The sequence below is a fragment of the Paramisgurnus dabryanus genome, chromosome 16 (genome assembly GCF_030506205.2).
Source record: "Paramisgurnus dabryanus chromosome 16, PD_genome_1.1, whole genome shotgun sequence".
Lineage (NCBI taxonomy): Eukaryota > Metazoa > Chordata > Actinopteri > Cypriniformes > Cobitidae > Paramisgurnus > Paramisgurnus dabryanus.
Window position 1 is genome coordinate 7,320,227 of NC_133352.1, and position 18,580 is coordinate 7,338,806.

An 18,580-nucleotide genomic window follows, 5' to 3' on the forward strand; every position below is an offset into this window, starting at 1 on the left:
AGTGACAGAGTACAATATGTAGAGATGGGCGAATTCTCCTCGGAGTGTTGTGAAATTTCCTGTGGTGTCCCTCAAGGGTCAGTATTGGGCCCAAAATTATTCAATTTGTACATCAATGATATATTTCAAGTTTCTAAATTAATTAAGTGTGTATTGTTTGCAGATGACACCAACATTTTTTATTGTGATGACAATTTTGACAAGGCAATTAATATCATTAATACGGAATTAAGCAACATAAAAAAATGGATGGATAGTAATAAACTATCTTTAAATTTAGATAAAACAAAGGCTATATTATTTGGTAATTATATGAGTAAAACGGACAAAACGATTGAGATAGAAGGGATACAAATTGATTATGTTTCTGAGATTAAATTTCTAGGAGTTACAATAGATAATAGACTAACCTGGAAAACGCACATTAGACACATACAAACTAAAATCTCCAAAAGCCTTGCAATAATAAATAAAGCTAAACAGGTCCTTGATGTCAATATACTACGTACACTGTATTGTACCCTGATTCTACCATATTTGTCTTATTGTGTGGAAGTATGGGGAAATAATTATAACAATGCAATCCATTCATTATGTATGTTACAAAAAAGGGCTATACGTATCATAAATAAAGCTAAATTTTTGGATCATACAAATCCACTTTTTATTGAATCAAAGTTATTGAAACTACAGGACTTAATTAAATTACATACACTACAATTGTCATATAAAGCATATTACAATCTATTACCTGTGAACTTACAAAAGTTATTTATACAGAGAGAACAACTGCATAGCTTACGGAGGCATGGCAATTTCTCAATACCAAGGATAAATACTATTAGGAGGAGTTTCTGTGCGACGATACGTGGTATTAAGTTATGGAACAGTCTCGGGCATGAATACAAACAATGCCGAAGCTTAAATCAATTTAAAGTATTGTATAAAAAAATGGTCTTAACAAATTACAAGGAGAGTGGGGCGCAATTGTGTGCGTAGCATTAGTTGTTGGTTAAGTTTTTCTATCCTATGGATAGTTGGTTTACCATTGTTGGTATTATGATATTGTACTGAAATATTTATGGGTTGATGAGGTTGTGTATTTTACCTTTTAGGTATTTAGTTTACCATTGTTGGTATTATCAGAAGTGTATTAATACGGCTATATATAGTGTGGTTGTAATATCTTACCGTACAGGTATTCTGTTTACCATTGCTGGTATTAATATTGTCAATTGCATGTGCAATTTGCAAGGGATGTGGTCTCTGCATTAGTTTTTTTTTTTTTTTTCTTGTTATGTTTCTTTTTTTTGGGTGTGTACTTTTTGGATTATGATATTGTATAGGAATATATATTTATTTGATGTTAGGATTTTCTTAACTTATATAGAAGCACATACCATTTTTTCTTATTTCCTGTTGTTTTTCCTATAAATTGTAATTCATGGGGGTGGGTTTAAATAAGTTCTACTTCTACCCACTCCTTTTCGAGCAATAGAGGGTTTGATGCTGTATGATGATTAATACGTGCTGTATTGTCAATGTATGCATTTGATTTTGCTGTTTTGGTTTTGTGATGTATCATAGATATTGCTCGAAACAAACAATAAATAAATAAAAATAAATAAATAAAATTTAAGAATTTTTAGTTTTTCTACTAAAAACAAGATAAAAAGCCTAAGTTAGAAACTGATTTTTTGCAGTGTTGATTCAATTGCAGAGCTCTGTCTTGGAATTTTTAAAGAATTTCTCACTGTAAAACCTAAAAGTTAACTAAACTCAAACCATTTAAGAAAACCGGTTGCATTAAACCATTTAAGTTTTAAAACACATGGATTTGAGTACTGTGAACTTAAACAAATTGAGTCACATGCAGTTATGCACTTATATTTAAGTTCACACTAACTAAATATAAGTGCATAATTGCACAAGACTTAAGTTCACAGTACTCAAATGTATGTTTTTTAAAACTTAATGGGTTAAGGCAACCGATTTCCTTAAATGGTTTGAGTTAAGTTAACTGTTAGGTTTTACATTGTAAAGCATATACTTGTCAGCAAACGTAACATTGATGCACCCTCATCTGGACAGACATCTCTTTGGAGCCCTTTGGAAATATAAAAGTACATATAAGTATTTGGCATAATACTAATACACATACACATACACATACACATACACACACACACACACGACAAATCAAATGACATAGAATTAAAGTTGTACATTTTAGAAAGTTTACATTAAACCAGTGGTTCTTAACGTTATTCCTGGAGGCCCACTGCCCTGCATGTTTTGTATATCTCTTTTATCTGACAGACGTAGTTCAGTTCATGGAGATCCCTTCTAATGAGCTGATGATTTGAATCAGGTGTGTTAAATAAGGGAGACATACAAAATGTGCAGAGCAGTGGGTCTCCAGGAATAACGTTAAGAACCACTGCATTAAACTGTACAAAGATACAACAATATATGATCAAAGAACTTCTTAATATACATCTTCTTACTTCATTTTCTGTGTTGATGTCCTCAAGAGTCTCTGTGTTGTTCTGCAGCTTCATTACAGTAGGCTACTTCAATATAGTTGTCTATCAAACACAGAATAAAAAAATAGAATCACATACATCATAACACATCTATTTACGATTTAACCTCTTTAATTTAATAATTTAATTATTAAACTTACATCATTTTGGCCAGATTGCAGTGACATCAATTTCTTCAGTGTCTGGATCAGTCTGATGTTTTAGCTTTCACTGTTACTTCATTATATTTCTCTGGCAAACACAGAATGAAAAATTAAAATCACATATCACAATACATCCGTTTACTATTTAACATGTTTGATTTTAATTTAATGTAATCATTGAATGATTAAACATTAGGGATGGGTATCGTTAAGGTTTTAACGGTATTACTACTCTTACCGGTACTGCTTAACGGTCCGGTGCTTTAACGGTATTCTTATCGGTACTTTGGCCAATGTTAACATTTGATCACGAACCTATGTTCACATGATTAAGTTAATTATGTGTCTGCATTTCATTATTACAAATTAATTTCTGGATATCATTTCTAAATATTATACATGTATTTATTAATGCACCAGCGTGAAAGCTGCAGAAAAAATACTTTAAATAGGATATTTAGGCTAAATAAATGTTTACATGCTGATTTTTCTTTATTTGGGATTTTAAAAAGAAGTAGAAAATATGTTGAATGCATAACGTTCAGCATTTCTCCCAAAAGAAATCAACAGAATTTCAACGTAAGGTAAGCAAACCAATTAGGGAGATTGTACATTTATTTTAAATGACGTGAACAATGTTGATTCAACATGATTTTAGCATACATGCCTGACGTTGATGCGGCAACCACCAGAGATGATGGTTGAATTTTGCAGGCTGCGACCTTCTAAGGACGTATTTTAAGACCGATTGCGTCACAGCAGCGCGACTTGAGGCTGTGACTTGTGTTAATATTATTCTGTTTATGTTGCGTATTTCTAAGGTTGATTAATTTTATATACTGTTGAATAGTTTAATCTACATCAACGTGTCATATTTTCTAAAATAAATGAATATTTTTCTGATTCCATATTTATTTAAATAAGTCAGAAACGTCTCCGCTGTGTCCTGCTGACAGGCGCGGTGGGCGCGTGCAACAGGTGACGCAAATTATAGGTCCTCCGAGGGTTAGACTGTCTCATTTCAGTTCTCTTCGCGGACTTCTGAGGCTGCCACCTTGAAAGACAGAGTGCTCCCCTTTTAATGTTGTATGCTTAGAAGGTCGCAGCCCTTGAATTGTGACACAGCTTCTTTCTGCACGTAATACACTTTTGAAAGATGCTTTGACAGATTGCTTGTGTTTCCGCCCTTACATGCAAACATCTTGTTGCACTTACCTGTATGACAACTTGCGTTGTCTGCATCAACTCTAGTGAAGTATAACCACATTTTTGAACGTTTTGCTCTATCCGCCATCGTCACTCTTTGTATTAAGCGGTAGTTTTCATGCTGTTATGCGTGTGCGTGCGCCGCGCTCGTTGTTGTGGTTGTGTTTGACAGACAGCCAGCCTCCGCGGAGTGCATGAGAGATCTCGCAGATCTCACAGACAAACGTCTTAATCGCAAATTAGAAATGTTTGGTGAGATAAAATGTGCACGAAAACATTATTAAGCAAGAATACATAGTACATTTATTTTTATTTTTTTCTCCAGGACCGAAAGCAGAACCGATAGCGTCAGATCTTACTGATACTACGGTCTTTCATAATTTAGCCCCGGGGCCAGTTTAATACCGGGTTTCGGTACCCATCCCTATTAAACATACATCATCTTTACCTAGAAACCTCTTCATCGTCCACAAAGTTGACCACAGTGTACATGACCTCTGTAAACACAAACATGTATAGACTTCATATTTAAAAAGATGAAGAACAGCAAACATATAACGTTTAAATATATTATGACTCCAAGCTTCTTTACAATTAGCATCTAGGTTCTCTTAAAGTGAAGCTGGCTTTGTTACAAATCAATATAAAGCTATTAAAACAGTCTTGAAAAATAAGCAGCATCTACCAGAACTGAATGAGCTTTTAAAACAACAAAAGATAGTCTGTATCATTTAAAATAGCAGAGAGACACTTGCTAGCTGCTAACATTTCAAACAAACGAGTTACTGTTGTTTTGTTTGTTTTAAGCAAATAACGTCTCATCTTGGCTTCTTTAAAGTTTTGTTTTTAAAAATTTAAACATCGAATTGATTCTTTTAACAGCCCGGTTTGAATGTAACTTCGCGTATTTTTAACCTCATGTTTACCGCTGTGTACCACGTATAACCTTAATGTTTTACTGTTTGTGCTTTAAATTCAAACAGTTCTAGTATAAAGACAAAAACGAATCATAGTAAATAACATTATATGAACAAATAGGCAACCGATCAGCGCAATGCAGACAAATGAATTAAATCAAACTTACCTTACTGTTAATGAGCAAACAAACAAACAAGAGACGGAGTAGTCCAGGCAGTAACGGTTCGCGATTTGAATTTTCCGTCAAGCCCATAGGTTGAGCAGTCGCACCTGAAGGGTGGGGGCAGTCAGATGAGTGGGTGCAGGTGCATTCTGGGAAATGTAGTCCTTTTCTTTAATATACTTTTTTATAATCCGCATTTTCACACTATGCATTGTTCTTTATACTTGATTATTAATACAAAATAAAAAATATTTTTATAAAGTTTATTACGTTTACAAAACATGTTTAGTTGACAAACATGTTAACAGTTATTTGGAATGATGCTCAGATTTTCTTAAATTTAAAATCTTTGTGAATCAGCACCTTCTTGATGAAATACAAAACTCTTTAAACATGCCTCGGGAATTATCTCTGGGTTTAGTGGATTAACTGCTCATCATTGGAAACATTGAACGTATACCTAAATGAATTCTTACTTAAATATAAGTAAATATAAACTAATGCTGAGTTAAGACATGTAACTTACTGAACTTACTTAACTACAACATGAACTCAAATTAATTTATTGTAAATGAATGCATTAACTAACAATGAAAAACACGTCATGTTGTAGTTAATGATGACTCTTCAATAGTTTATGATTAGTATATGCCTTAACCCAGCATTAGTTCATGTTAAAGTAAAAATACATGTATGTCTTTTTTCACTGTGATATATGGACCCTTATTATATTATAAAGTCCCCATCTCTTTTGTTTAAATTGATTGATTGAAGACAAACATTATAATATGTGGTCTGACTTTGTGCAAGCATGCATTATCAAATGCTAAAAGTTACCTCCTCAGATAGACTAGAACATTCATTGGTGCCCGAACATTTTCCTTACAAGGGCCAAACCTGACTGAGGGCTGTGGGCCAAAAGTAAATGTTGTTGTGTTATATTAAAATTAAAGTTGCCCTGATAACCCCTAATTTATAATTTTCTAATATTTTAAAAATAAATAAGCAAACATTACTCTGTTTATGCATAACTAATGCAGTTTTATTTTCCAAGGCTTTTTGTAGAAAAAAGAAATCGTTTTGCCAATCAATTTTAAATATCCTTTTCTCTGTGTGCCACTGCCGCAACCTCTTCATTTTTAGCCTATAGTACCCGAGTTCATTAGGTTTCGTGATGCATTTTATACACCTTCAAGTATGCATGAAACATAAAAAAATTAAAGGTCTTTTGTGGGCCAACTTTGGGCACCTCTGGACTAGAAGTACAGTAGCTGACAGGTATCTGCAGATATGTTTACCCGAGTTTGTCAGTCTGTTTCACCCAACATGTTTTGCATCCACATGTGAAAGACTGTCTTTTAGATTATGGACCTGTCTATTGATATTTTTGTTTCTATTTTAAAAGATTTAATGAAATGTTGGGGTAGAATTATAATAACAATAGAAACAATGAACTTCAAATCATGAGACATCAGCAAAAATAAGCAGCTTTACATTTCACTGACTAATTTATCAACATCCTAGCTAGCAAAAAGGAGTTACATGATGTCATTTGAACGGCTTCTTTTAAACGATGTATGCAGCATTGAGACATACGTGCACAATATTCTGACCTAGGGCAGTTGGAGACATGTTTTCAAAGTGTTGGAAATATATATTCTGAAATAACATTTGTTGCATTTCTCTTGAGTCAGAGACATAATTTTCACACATTAAAATGGTAATTGTGTCCATTGAATTTTAGTTATTTTGAATGATGCTTAGTTTCTTAAATAGACTAATTAAATTATATTAATAATAAACGTATTTAGAAAACACAGTTTTTATTTACCACAATACTGTATGTGCTGTCTTAAAGAGACATGATTAACCCCCCACCCCACTCAGCTCTGAAAACAAAGAAGACACCTCTACCTGTGGGTCATTAACATATAAAAAGCCGTTCACACCTCACACCCACCGCTCCTCACAACCAGCTGTAAGGATTCCTGGAAACTTCCACCAGTTCCTACATACATCCATAAACGTAAGGTTTCTGGATGTTTCACGAGTTTACTTTGGTGTATTACCTTTCCAAGCACTCTGCCTCAAAAATCTGGCAAACCTAAAGTTTAGCAGGGATTTCCCATTCCGTATTTGTCCGTATACAGCTCTTTTCATGCAGTGTTGTAAATGTAACATAAGCTTTTATTAGACTGAATTGACTTATTTCAGCTGAACATTTGCAAAAATGCTGATGTAAATACATTGTTTGGTTCAACAGACCTCAAGTTTTATTTCTGGGGTCCACAACAGTCTTCTTATGTAACTTCCTTGTAATTTGAAAGGTAGTTAGATAATAAAACTGGGAAAGTGCCCTAGAGGGAAAAATTTAGTACAAATTAATTTATACTGCCTGGGTCTACTGTACTGTATGCGATTCACCCACCTCATATCCACAAGATACTTCATTTCTGCTTTCTCTCTCGCTCGATTATGAAAAATAAGTCTTGTCTTGGCTTTAGTCCCGGCTATGTCTGAGTCTGTGTCCGGTCTGAGTGGACAGTAGTCTGGGGTGTTGTCCAACACAGCCCAACGGCCCGGCAGGGAGGGGACGTTTGCTGTCCGACTGGCCCAGCAGGGCAGCTGGTCTCCATCCAGCTTTAATTAAGATCTTAAGCTCTTAGAAATGCAAATGTGCAGTCAGATAGAAGTGCCTGTGCATGAATGCATACAGTACAGCATGTTTTAATGGAAATCTATGAGACGTTTATGCAAATGAAGCTGATGAATATGTTTCTCATTATCTGCAGTGTCGATTGTGATGGGTGTGCCCAGTGTGAAGAGGGAGGTTCATTCCTACCTGACGGACACGTTGAGCTCGCTGATGTCCGAGTTAAGTCCGGCTGAGAAAGAGGACTGTGTCATCGTTGTCTTCATTGCGGAGGTAAATAAAACCCATCACAGATACGCATTGTCTAGGTGCAGGGTTTTAAATTACTACTTTTGTTGAAAAACGACTTTTTGTTGAATGTGATTAAAATGCAGTATATTGTACTATAGGTGCTAAAAGCTTTGTGAAAACACTCTTATTATGTATGTCACATAGGGATTAATTTGTGAAATGTGTTACATTTATGGTACTTACAATACCCTGCAACATGAGATGTGTTAGCCTATGGTACAAAATAAATCCAGAAGGGCTCTATGACCGCACAAACTCAATAATCAAATAGGCTTGCTTAAACTGTATTAATGTAAGCCATATAAATATTGTCTTGATTTTCAAAAAAAAAACATATCATCTGACAGATATGCATTTATACATACATTGCACTTCTTTAAATGGCTTAAATGTCAATGGTCCCGCTACGGAGTTGTAAATAGTTTGTAATGTACCGTGTATATAACTATTAGCTTATAACATCATAAGCTACAGCTAGCTTCTCAAATACTAATATAATAATAATAATAACAACAGGTGCTATATTTTCCGGCTAAAATTGCTGACCCATAATAACACATCAATGCCCTGCTGTTGAGCCATTAGCATCTAAACACACACATGCTAATGAGTGTCTAATGAAAATCTGAAAATGACCCAATAGTTCATGCACACACACACACACACACACACACACACACACACACATTATACCTCAGTGTACAGTAGTTTATCCTGCAGGGGTCGAGAAGCAACATACAGAAAGACCCTGGCATATAGTATTATGTACAGTAGTGACTATGCAGTATTTTAAAGGGACAATATTCCATTGTTAAAAAGAACTTTGTGTGTATTTGGTGTAATACAATGTGTTTGCGTGGTTTATGGTTCAAAAAACTTTTTTTTTTCCACATACCGTATATTAATGCTGCTCCTCTATGCCCCTCCTTTCTGACACGCGTTGATTTGTACAAAGCTCATCATATTGAGAAAGCGCTGTATGCTTCTATTGCCCAGCTCTCCTGTGCATTGTGATTTGGCCGAATACATCAAGTGCGTAAATGGAAATGTGACGCCCCTTACCATGTTTGGAAGCTCCCAAAGAAATAGTGAAAGCCAGGGTTGCCAGATATGCGTCTCAAAAAAAGCCTAAGGGGAATGCACACCAAAACTTTTACGCCCACGACGGACACATGTTTTCAATTGTTTCTAATGGAAGATCTGCGTTTTTCAAATAAGCCAGCAGCTAGCGGTTTTCTTCAGTGCTGAAAACCGGCGCTTGGCGGTTTATCCGCGCTCGGCACTGAGGGTCAAAAGTTGAATGAGATTCAACTTTGGGTGAAAAGCTCCGCTCGTCAATGTCAGTTCTCACACCAATCACAGTGGAGGAGGGGCAGGACATTTCCACAGCAACCAACCGGCTCACAGCTCAAGTATCAGAGCTACCAAAGCGCTCAGCTGAAGAAAGCTGACACTCGGCGTCCTCCAGGCGTTTTCAGCCGCATTTAATAGTTTTGGTGTGCACAACCCCTAATAGTTATTCAAAATAAGTCCAAAAGCAGCCAAATGATTATTCACAGCCCAAATACCAAAAACTAATTAACAAAATCCTACCATCTGTAACTTGCTAAAAACCATCAACCTGGAGAATCGATTTAATATAGCCCAAATCAGAACTCCGCTGAAAGGCAGCAGACCTGGCAACAAATCTGATGCAGAAAATGCAGAAGACCAAGCTGATCGATCAACTTTGCCAGTGCAACTTGAGCAGAAAGTAACAGATTGGTAAGGTAATGATTACTAAAGCATAAAACCATGTCTGCATTTGTGATCGTAGAAATGACAAACAACAAATGCTACTCTACACAGCTTAAAACTCGCATTTGAATCGTCAGTAAGAAATTAATTAAATATGAAAACATCGACCACTTACAGTCTGTGAAACAGAAGAGCCAGACTGTACTTGCAAAGTTAGAATGGTGTGTTTGAACAAGTCATTTTAGAAAGACGTGGATAAGGCTTCACTTAAAAAAAAAAAGGTCTCTTTCGGTTTGGAACATTAATATTTGCAACTTTACAGATCTTCTATATGCACAAACAGCTTTAAACACTCTAAAGACAAAGGAAAACATAAAAACAGATCATATGACCCCTTAAAATAAAAATGAAGATGATCACCCCTCAATCTCATAACCACAATACAACAATCTCATTTTGGTACTGTCAAAAATTTCCATATTTTTTTTTTAATTGTAAAGATATTTATAAACTGATAAAAAGCAATGTATTCAAGTAATGATAGTGTGCTGTGTAAAGCCAGTTCTGCATTACGGTTTTGAGATTTTTTTGGCCGGAAATATGCTTCATTTGCATTCTAAAAGTTAATCATCCTAACAGCCATCATGACAAATATTTTTTTTAATATTTTTGAGAGTTTTATGAAACGCAGTGATATACATTTCACATGAAATAGATTATAGTGGATGATAGTACATAACAGATGTGTGCTCTAAATAACACAATAAATGTTTCCATGTGTTTAAACAAATGGAAATGATTGTACCACAAGTGTCCCCTATAACCGTCACACTGTTTAGTTCATGTTAATTAACATTGACTGTAATAACTGAGGGCAGTGCTGTGTGTGTGCGTGCGTGCGTGCGTGTGTGTTTGTGTGTGTGTGTGCGTGTGTGTGCGCGTGCACGTGTCATTCATCCTCAAACCTCACCTTTCCTTTCAGTATGGTTTAAGCTCTTGTCATATCTTGTTTTTATTATACTCTTATCTTTTATAAGGGCATGTGATGTACGCCACAGGATGCTGCCCATCTCTCTTTCATGTGCACGATGCTAAATGTGCTTCACTACATCTCTCTGTCAGTCTAATTTTATTTATCTCTTCTTCCACTCTCTTTCCCCGTCATCCTGTTTTCACACTTTCAGTTGCTATTCAAGAATACTGATTTGCATATACACAACATGGTAAGATGTTAATATGACAAAACCAAAGCAGATGGTAGAGAAAGACTTGTACGGTTACTGTTATTTGTCTAGAGGATAAAACCTTAAACAAACCTAAAGCCACTGCAGGTTTCAAAACACTGTAGCTACCACATACTGCACAACACACCAAAATCCACTCAGAACCACATGTAAACCACATGGCACCAATCTAAGACCCTTTAGCACTAAGAACCACCTAGCAACTGCATAGCAACGCACAAAAACCTTTTCAGACCCCCTCCATCCACCTAGCAACGGACAAAGACCATGGCAACCACAAGCAACGAACTAAAACTTTTAAAACATAGTATCAGCATACAGTAGTAACACACTAAACCCCTCTGAGAATAGCCTGACAACCTCCTAGCACACCAAAAAACCCGTAAAACAACCTGGCGAATGCATAGCAGCACCTACAAATTCTCAGAGAGCAACCTGGTAACCACATAGCCACACAATAAAACACTGTAAAACAACCTGGCAACCACATAGCAATGCAATAAAACACTGTAAAAACAACCTGGCGACCACATAGCAACGCAATAAAACACTGTAAAACAACCTAGCAACCTCATAGCAACGCAATAAAACACTGTAAAAACAACCTGGCAACCACATAACAACGCAATAAAACACTGTAAAACAACCTGGCGACCACATAGCAACCCAATAAAACACTGTAAAAACAACCTGGCGACCACATAGCATCGCAATAATACACTGTAAAAACAACCTGGCGACCACATAGCAACGCAATAAAACACTGTAAAAACCACCTGGCGACCACATAGCAACGCAATAAAACACTGTAAAAACAACCTGGCAACCACATAGCAACGCAATAAAACACTGTAAAACAACCTGGCGACCACATAGCAACCCAATAAAACACTGTAAAAACAACCTGGCGACCACATAGCATCGCAATAATACACTGTAAAAACAACCTGGCGACCACATAGCAACGCAATAAAACACTGTAAAAACCACCTGGCGACCACATAGCAACACAATAAAACACTGTAAAAACAACCTGGCGACCACTTAGCAACGCAATAAAACACTGTAAAACAACCTGACGACCACATAGCAACAAAATAAAACACTGTAAAAACTACCTGGCGACCACATAGCAACGCAATAAAACACTGTAAAAACAACCTGGCGTCCACATAGCAACGCAATAATACACTGTAAAAACAACCTGGTGGCCACATAGCAACGCAATAATACACTGTAAAAACAACCTGGCAACGCAATAAAACACTGTAAAAACAACCTGGCGACCACATAGCAACGCAATAAAACACTGTAAAAACAACCTGGCGACCACATAGCATCGCAATAATACACTGTAAAAACAACCTGGCGACCACATAGCAACGCAATAAAACACTGTAAAAACAACCTGGCGACGACATAGCAACGCAATAATACACTGTAAAAACAACCTGGCAACGCAATAAAACACTGTAAAAACAACCTGGCGACCACATAGCAACGCAATAAAACACTGTAAAAACAACCTGACGACCACATAGCAACAAAATAAAACACTGTAAAAACTACCTGGCGACCACATAGCAACGCAATAAAACACTGTAAAAACAACCTGGCGTCCACATAGCAACGCAATAATACACTGTAAAAACAACCTGGTGGCCACATAGCAACGCAATAATACACTGTAAAAACAACCTGGCAACGCAATAAAACACTGTAAAAACAACCTGGCGACCACATAGCAACGCAATAAAACACTGTAAAAACAACCTGGCGACCACATAGCATCGCAATAATACACTGTAAAAACAACCTGGCGACCACATAGCAACGCAATAAAACACTGTAAAAACAACCTGACGACCACATAGCAACAAAATAAAACACTGTAAAAACTACCTGGCGACCACATAGCAACGCAATAAAACACTGTAAAAACAACCTGGCGGCCACATAGCAACGCAATAATACACTGTAAAAACAACCTGGTGACCACATAGCAACGCAATAATACACTGTAAAAACAAACTGGCAACCACATAGCAACACACTAATATGTTTCAAAACACCATAACAACACACTAAACCCCACTGAGAATAACCTTATAACCGCCTAGCAACGCACTAATACCCTTTGGGAGCCACCGGACAAAAGCTTAGCAATGCAGTAAAACCTTGTGAGAACAACCTTGCAACCACAAAGCAACCCACTAAAACCCGTTTGAGAACCAACTGTCAACTGCATAGCAACTCACTAAAACCCTTTAAGAACCACCTGGCAACCGCATACCAACCCACTAAAACCCTTTAAGAACCACCTGGCAACTGCATGGCAACCCACTGAAACTCTTTGAGATCCACCTAGTAACCGCATAGCAACCCACTGAAACTCTTTAAGATCCACATAGCACAAAAAAAACCTGTTAGAACAATCTGGCAACCACATAGTGATGCACTAAAACCATGACAACCACAAGCAATGGGGTTTAGTGTGTTGTTACTGTATCTAGGTGTTATGTTTTTAGTGCTTTGCTAAGTGGTTGCCAGGTTGTTCTTACAGCGTTTTATTGCGTTGCTATGTGGTTGCCAGGTTTTTTGAGGGTGTGCTAGGAGGTTATCAGGTTACGCTTAGGGGGGGTTAGTGTGTTACTTCTTTATGCAGGTGCGTGCGTGCGTGCGTGTGTGTGGTAGGAGCAGTTAACCTGGCACTAGTAAACGGGTCAGAATATTTCATCTCTTGATGAGTCACGCTTGCTAAGCTTCCTATTTGTGTGAATAGTATCAATTCTCATTTCTCTGAAAAATAAACGTTTGCTCCAGATGTTTCCTTGATATTAATCATTTGCTGTCTCAGGAGTCACTCTGGTACTTTAAAAACAATGAGTTTGTGATCTGAGGGCAATAATAGATATGTGTAGCAGTTCATGGACACAGCTGTTTGTGTCCTTTCATTACACTGTGTGTCTGCGTCCTTGTGTTTTATTGCTACGCTACATCAGACACAATGTGCTTACGTTTACAGTATCACAAAACAACTGTGTGTACAATGACCCAAAAATGTACTTGAGACACTTCAACACACTTTTAACAAAACATGGTGGCATGTATTTGAAAAAGTTAAATGGGTTTGGGTTGAAATAGATTTAAAAATGAATTCTGATATAAACATTACTGTTCTTTAGAGGAAATATTTGTGCAAGTACTTTAGCAGCTCAATGCTGTTATTGAACTAAAGACTCTATGGAGACTTCATAATGCCTTTACCACAGCCAGTACAAGGGAACAAAACTATACTGTATTGACATTATCCGATCCATCCATAAAAACTGCTATAAACTCATACAAACCCAAAGCTTTATCCCACTAAGGAAGGTTAATGTGATTAGTGATGTCGACTTTCATAGTTATGCTATTCATTTCTGCCTTTGTTTTGCAGACAGATCAACAATATGCAAATAGCGTCGCTGACAACCTTAAGCGCCTGTGAGTAAAAATACTTTTTTATTTTTGCTATGGTTTTGTTCAGACATGTATGTGTGCAACAGATTTCTTGTGCTATTTAAAAGCCTTTATTGTTGCATGTAATAACACATCAAAGCATCAAAGGAAGAAACATAAAACAATAGAAAAATAGAAGTAATAATAAAAAATATGAAGGATGGGGACAATAGAAAAAAATTGGGGAAAATCCATTCCTGTATGGGTGCCAGAGTTCCTCTGCTTGTCCCACGTTAGTCATGTGCTTGTGTATTTTTGCTGAACACATACAGAAACACAGCTGATTGTTTTTCATTACATCTGTGTTTGTTCCTGTTTTTTTCTTTTTCTATATCTGTATCGTTACAGCCGTTTACTGTACTGTATGTGTGTGAAAACATTTCCGTAAAGAAATTGTCGAGCGACTGCTTTATTTAAATGCCTAGGTAGTCTATAAAAGTAAACAAACCACTAGGCATTTAAAAGTAATAATTCACTTTAAACAGAAACCATAAATGGAGATCAAATGAATGAGTACCTCAAAATAATGATGATTATATGCCAAATCTTTTATGCAATATGATTTCTTAAGTGTTTGCCTTTGCAATAGTTGGCAACCCTCATTCATACATTTTGTATTGTCAGACTTGATAGCTTCAGAGCCAACATGAACATTCAGCTAAACTTGTGTTTTATCCTAAACTTGACATATGAGCGAATAAATGATTATAGAATTTGAATTTTTGGGGAAAGCCAAATGTATTCACAGAGGTAATTGATGTGAGCACATGTTTGAGATTTAATTGTATTCATACATTAGTAGTCATAGGATGTCTGTCAAGTTGTCAAAATATGTGTGTTTGTGTGAATGAACATGCTAATGTGATCTCGCACGAGCACACACATTTCTTCTGTTGTTCAGCAGTGTGTCTTCACTTATACCCTACTGAAAAGACCAGTTTAAGCTGGTTGACTGGTTTTAGTTGATCTCTTAGCCTGGTTTTAGCTGGTGTAGCAGGCTGGTTTTCAGTAGGATAGGGTTTAATACGGTTAAATAAACTTGAAACAGTAGCTATTTTTGCCATAATTGCTACACCTCAGGTAATAAATGACTTAAAAACATTAAAATCATAAAATAGATGAATCTAAATTTCTTCTGCTTGAGTTATATTTTAAAAATGTATGCAAATCTCTCACTTTCTCTCCATGGTTTAGCTTTCCAGGGGAGATTCAGTCCGGTCTGCTGGAGGTGATCTCTCCCTCAATCCATTTCTATCCGGACTTCTCTCATCTCAAAGAGTCATTCGGTGACCCTAAAGAACGTGTCAGGTAATTCACAAATACATGTTTGTCTGTGTTTGACTACATCTGCCCTGGTCAGCATTAGGATCATAAACCCAGATCAATGCATGTCTTTGTGTTATAATATTACTGATATTAAAAACTTTCACACAATACTTTTTTCACAATACTCTACAGTTTACTTCTGTACAATAACTTTTAATGCTTATACCTTGTAGTCTTATCAGTATGTAATATATTTAGTGTTATTTAAGGTTATGTGTTGTATCACACTCGAGTTAACCTGCTTCATCATCCTCATCATCATCATCATCATAATGACAATTAAGTGATTATTTACAGTAGTGCAGACATGCATAAACTTTACTTTTGGATTTACTTTGACTTAAAGGAACAGTATGTAGGATTGTGGCTAAAACTGGTACTGCAATCACACAACTGGTGGCCAAAATTTTTGTATCTAGATGCATTTGCATTAAAATACTTGTGTGGACTGTTTTGGACCTTATTTACAAAATTCCCTTGCTGTTATGTGTGAGAGAGAGAGACCCCTCGAGGGTCAGGCATTTTATGCTTTATTCATGGGCACACATACAACTCAGCGCATCTTTTCTGTCAGCACAGTTTAATTAACAAACACACAGCCAAACCTTAGGATGTGACTGCAGAACACACACACACACACACACACACACACACACACACGCATGCACACACACAGAGCTTATCAACAGTCTGTCACATCAGTTTAACTGCTGAATCACATACACGCTCTCACAGCCAGCACTGTGTGTCATGAATTAAAGAGGTGTCACACCCTCTCTATAGTTACAATTTTAGCAAAGCAATTGGTTTTATGATAATTAGAAATTCTGCGATTTTGTTGGTGTATATAGAGACGGCTGGAGACAGACAGTGGGATTTCATTTAACATCTTCTCTTTGTTTCTGAACTCGTTTTCCTATTTAAAATTTAAAAGCACTAAGCAATGAAGCAACTGATCCAGCTCTGACATGAATCATATTGCAACCTTACTTAGGGCTTTCGCGGTAACCACAATCCCATATGACCACGCTACTGACAAGCCAACCGCAGATCATGACAAGCAACCGCAAAAAAACAAACTGTTTACGATTAATTCATGAAGCTGTGCCCTTCTTCCTTTAAACTTCATACTGATACATTCATACTAATGTATAATAAAGGCAACATAAATTGTCATGACAACAAGAGTTGAGAGAGTATCCTGTTTTTCGAAAATTATTCCAAATTTTAAAAATACCAGGCAATTTATATTTCGTTAAATCATGCAATGGATGTATGAGAAGCCCTGAGCATGCAAACTGAAATTGAAATTAAATGCAGTTTTGAAGTTTACAATTTCTTTAATGAAATTGATCAACACAAATAAAAAAGCGCCCTAATATAATTGATCGCTTAGCATAATTAAAACCGCTTCAAATAAAAAACGTTAAAGGTTTTTTCTTTGTGTATCTGCAGACTGAATGCCTTGACTTTCACTTAGACATTTAGTTTTTAAAAACAACATATGCGTCAAACATTATAAATAGGATGATAATGTCTCGACTGTTTCAGTACGTCTATCTTATTATGGACGGCCTGCCTTATTAATGGTCCAATTTGTGAGATATTTGAGGTAAAATATCCCAAAACAACTAGGCCAGTGTTATATATTTATCCAGCTGATTACTATCAATATCTCTGATGTTTTCAACTAGGATACTTACTACTAAATCATGAGAAAATTGCCATTCTAAACAGTGAAACCGGGGCAGTGCACTTGCCTGTCAATGACGTTAATATCCAATATTTATTTTTATTCATTCATTCTTTAGGAAAGATTTAAATAAAATACAATCCCGTTTTTATTTGAATGTATTTTCTACACATTAGTGAGGTGTCCGGATTGGTGTATAAATGCAAGACGTCCTTACATTTTGCTGTTCAGTTTGTTTAGTTGTGGGGAAATTATACGGAAATGTGCAGATGAACGTGCTGTTTGTATGGTTTAACTTACACTAGGTTTTGTCATCGCTTGCACAAGAGTGCATATGGCAAAAAAAAACCTCGGACAGTGTGTGAAATGACCATTAATAGTGTTCAAATAGACAATACTGTGACACTTACTTCAGGTTGGATCTTGAACTCCTGTACGCTGAGATGTCAGTTCGTTTATTGAACAAAGCATGCATCACATCATGAAACTATTCCATTTGACCTCTTGGAGTGAAAACATAGACGAACTTGAAGCCGCCATGCATGATCTGCTCTGATATCTCGCACAACGCACACGCGCCCTAATCTGCTTCTCCTAGCTAAAGGGTGACCGTGCGGTCACGCGCGCGCTAAAGGGGGACGCAGCCTGTCTCGCGAAACTTTCGAACACGCCCTATAAACTTTAAAAAATATATATAGGCCTATTAATTAATTATTACCATTTGAAAGTAGCGCAGTAATGCCGCCGAATGTAGCGAAGTAAAAGTACTTTTTTTCACTAGAAATGTACTTGAGTAAGAGTAAAAAGTACCTATCCTTAAATTTACTCTAAAAGTACTAGTTACACAAAAAATGTACTCAAGTACATGTAACGAAGTAAATGTAATTCGTTACTACCCACCTCTGCCTGGGAGACTAAATAGGCTAAATTAACACGACAAGCCAAATTAAGTTCAGAAAGGTCCCGAAGTCATTCCACATCACTGAATCCAATGAATAACATAAATACAGGAGCAGCATAGAGTGGACTCTCACGGCTGTAGACCAGGAGTGGGGAACCCTGGGTCCTGGAGGGCCACTGTCCTGCAGAGTTTAGTTCCAACCCTAATCAAACACACCTGAATTTCATTTCCAATGAAGACGTTAATTAGATTTTTCAG

At 36.5% G+C, this 18,580-nt stretch overlaps 1 protein-coding gene and 1 long non-coding RNA gene across 2 annotated transcripts in view; one reads left to right on the top strand and one right to left on the bottom strand.

Annotated features, from left to right (window-relative positions):
* mgat4b (alpha-1,3-mannosyl-glycoprotein 4-beta-N-acetylglucosaminyltransferase B) overlaps window positions 1–18,580 on the top strand; it is a 146,594-nt gene that overhangs the window by 88,669 nt on the left and 39,345 nt on the right. Inside the window, exons 4-6 of the mRNA XM_065268096.2 lie at window positions 7,769–7,902; window positions 14,341–14,387; window positions 15,597–15,710. Of these exons, the coding sequence (XP_065124168.1) occupies window positions 7,769–7,902; window positions 14,341–14,387; window positions 15,597–15,710 (295 nt within the window). The remainder of the gene's footprint in view (window positions 1–7,768; window positions 7,903–14,340; window positions 14,388–15,596; window positions 15,711–18,580) is intronic.
* On the bottom strand, window positions 1,756–2,778 carry LOC135749500 (uncharacterized). The gene is made up of 3 exons (XR_010532403.2): window positions 2,687–2,778; window positions 2,508–2,588; window positions 1,756–2,107 (listed from the first exon to the last, which is right to left on the bottom strand). It is a non-coding gene; the product is annotated as an uncharacterized lncRNA (long non-coding RNA).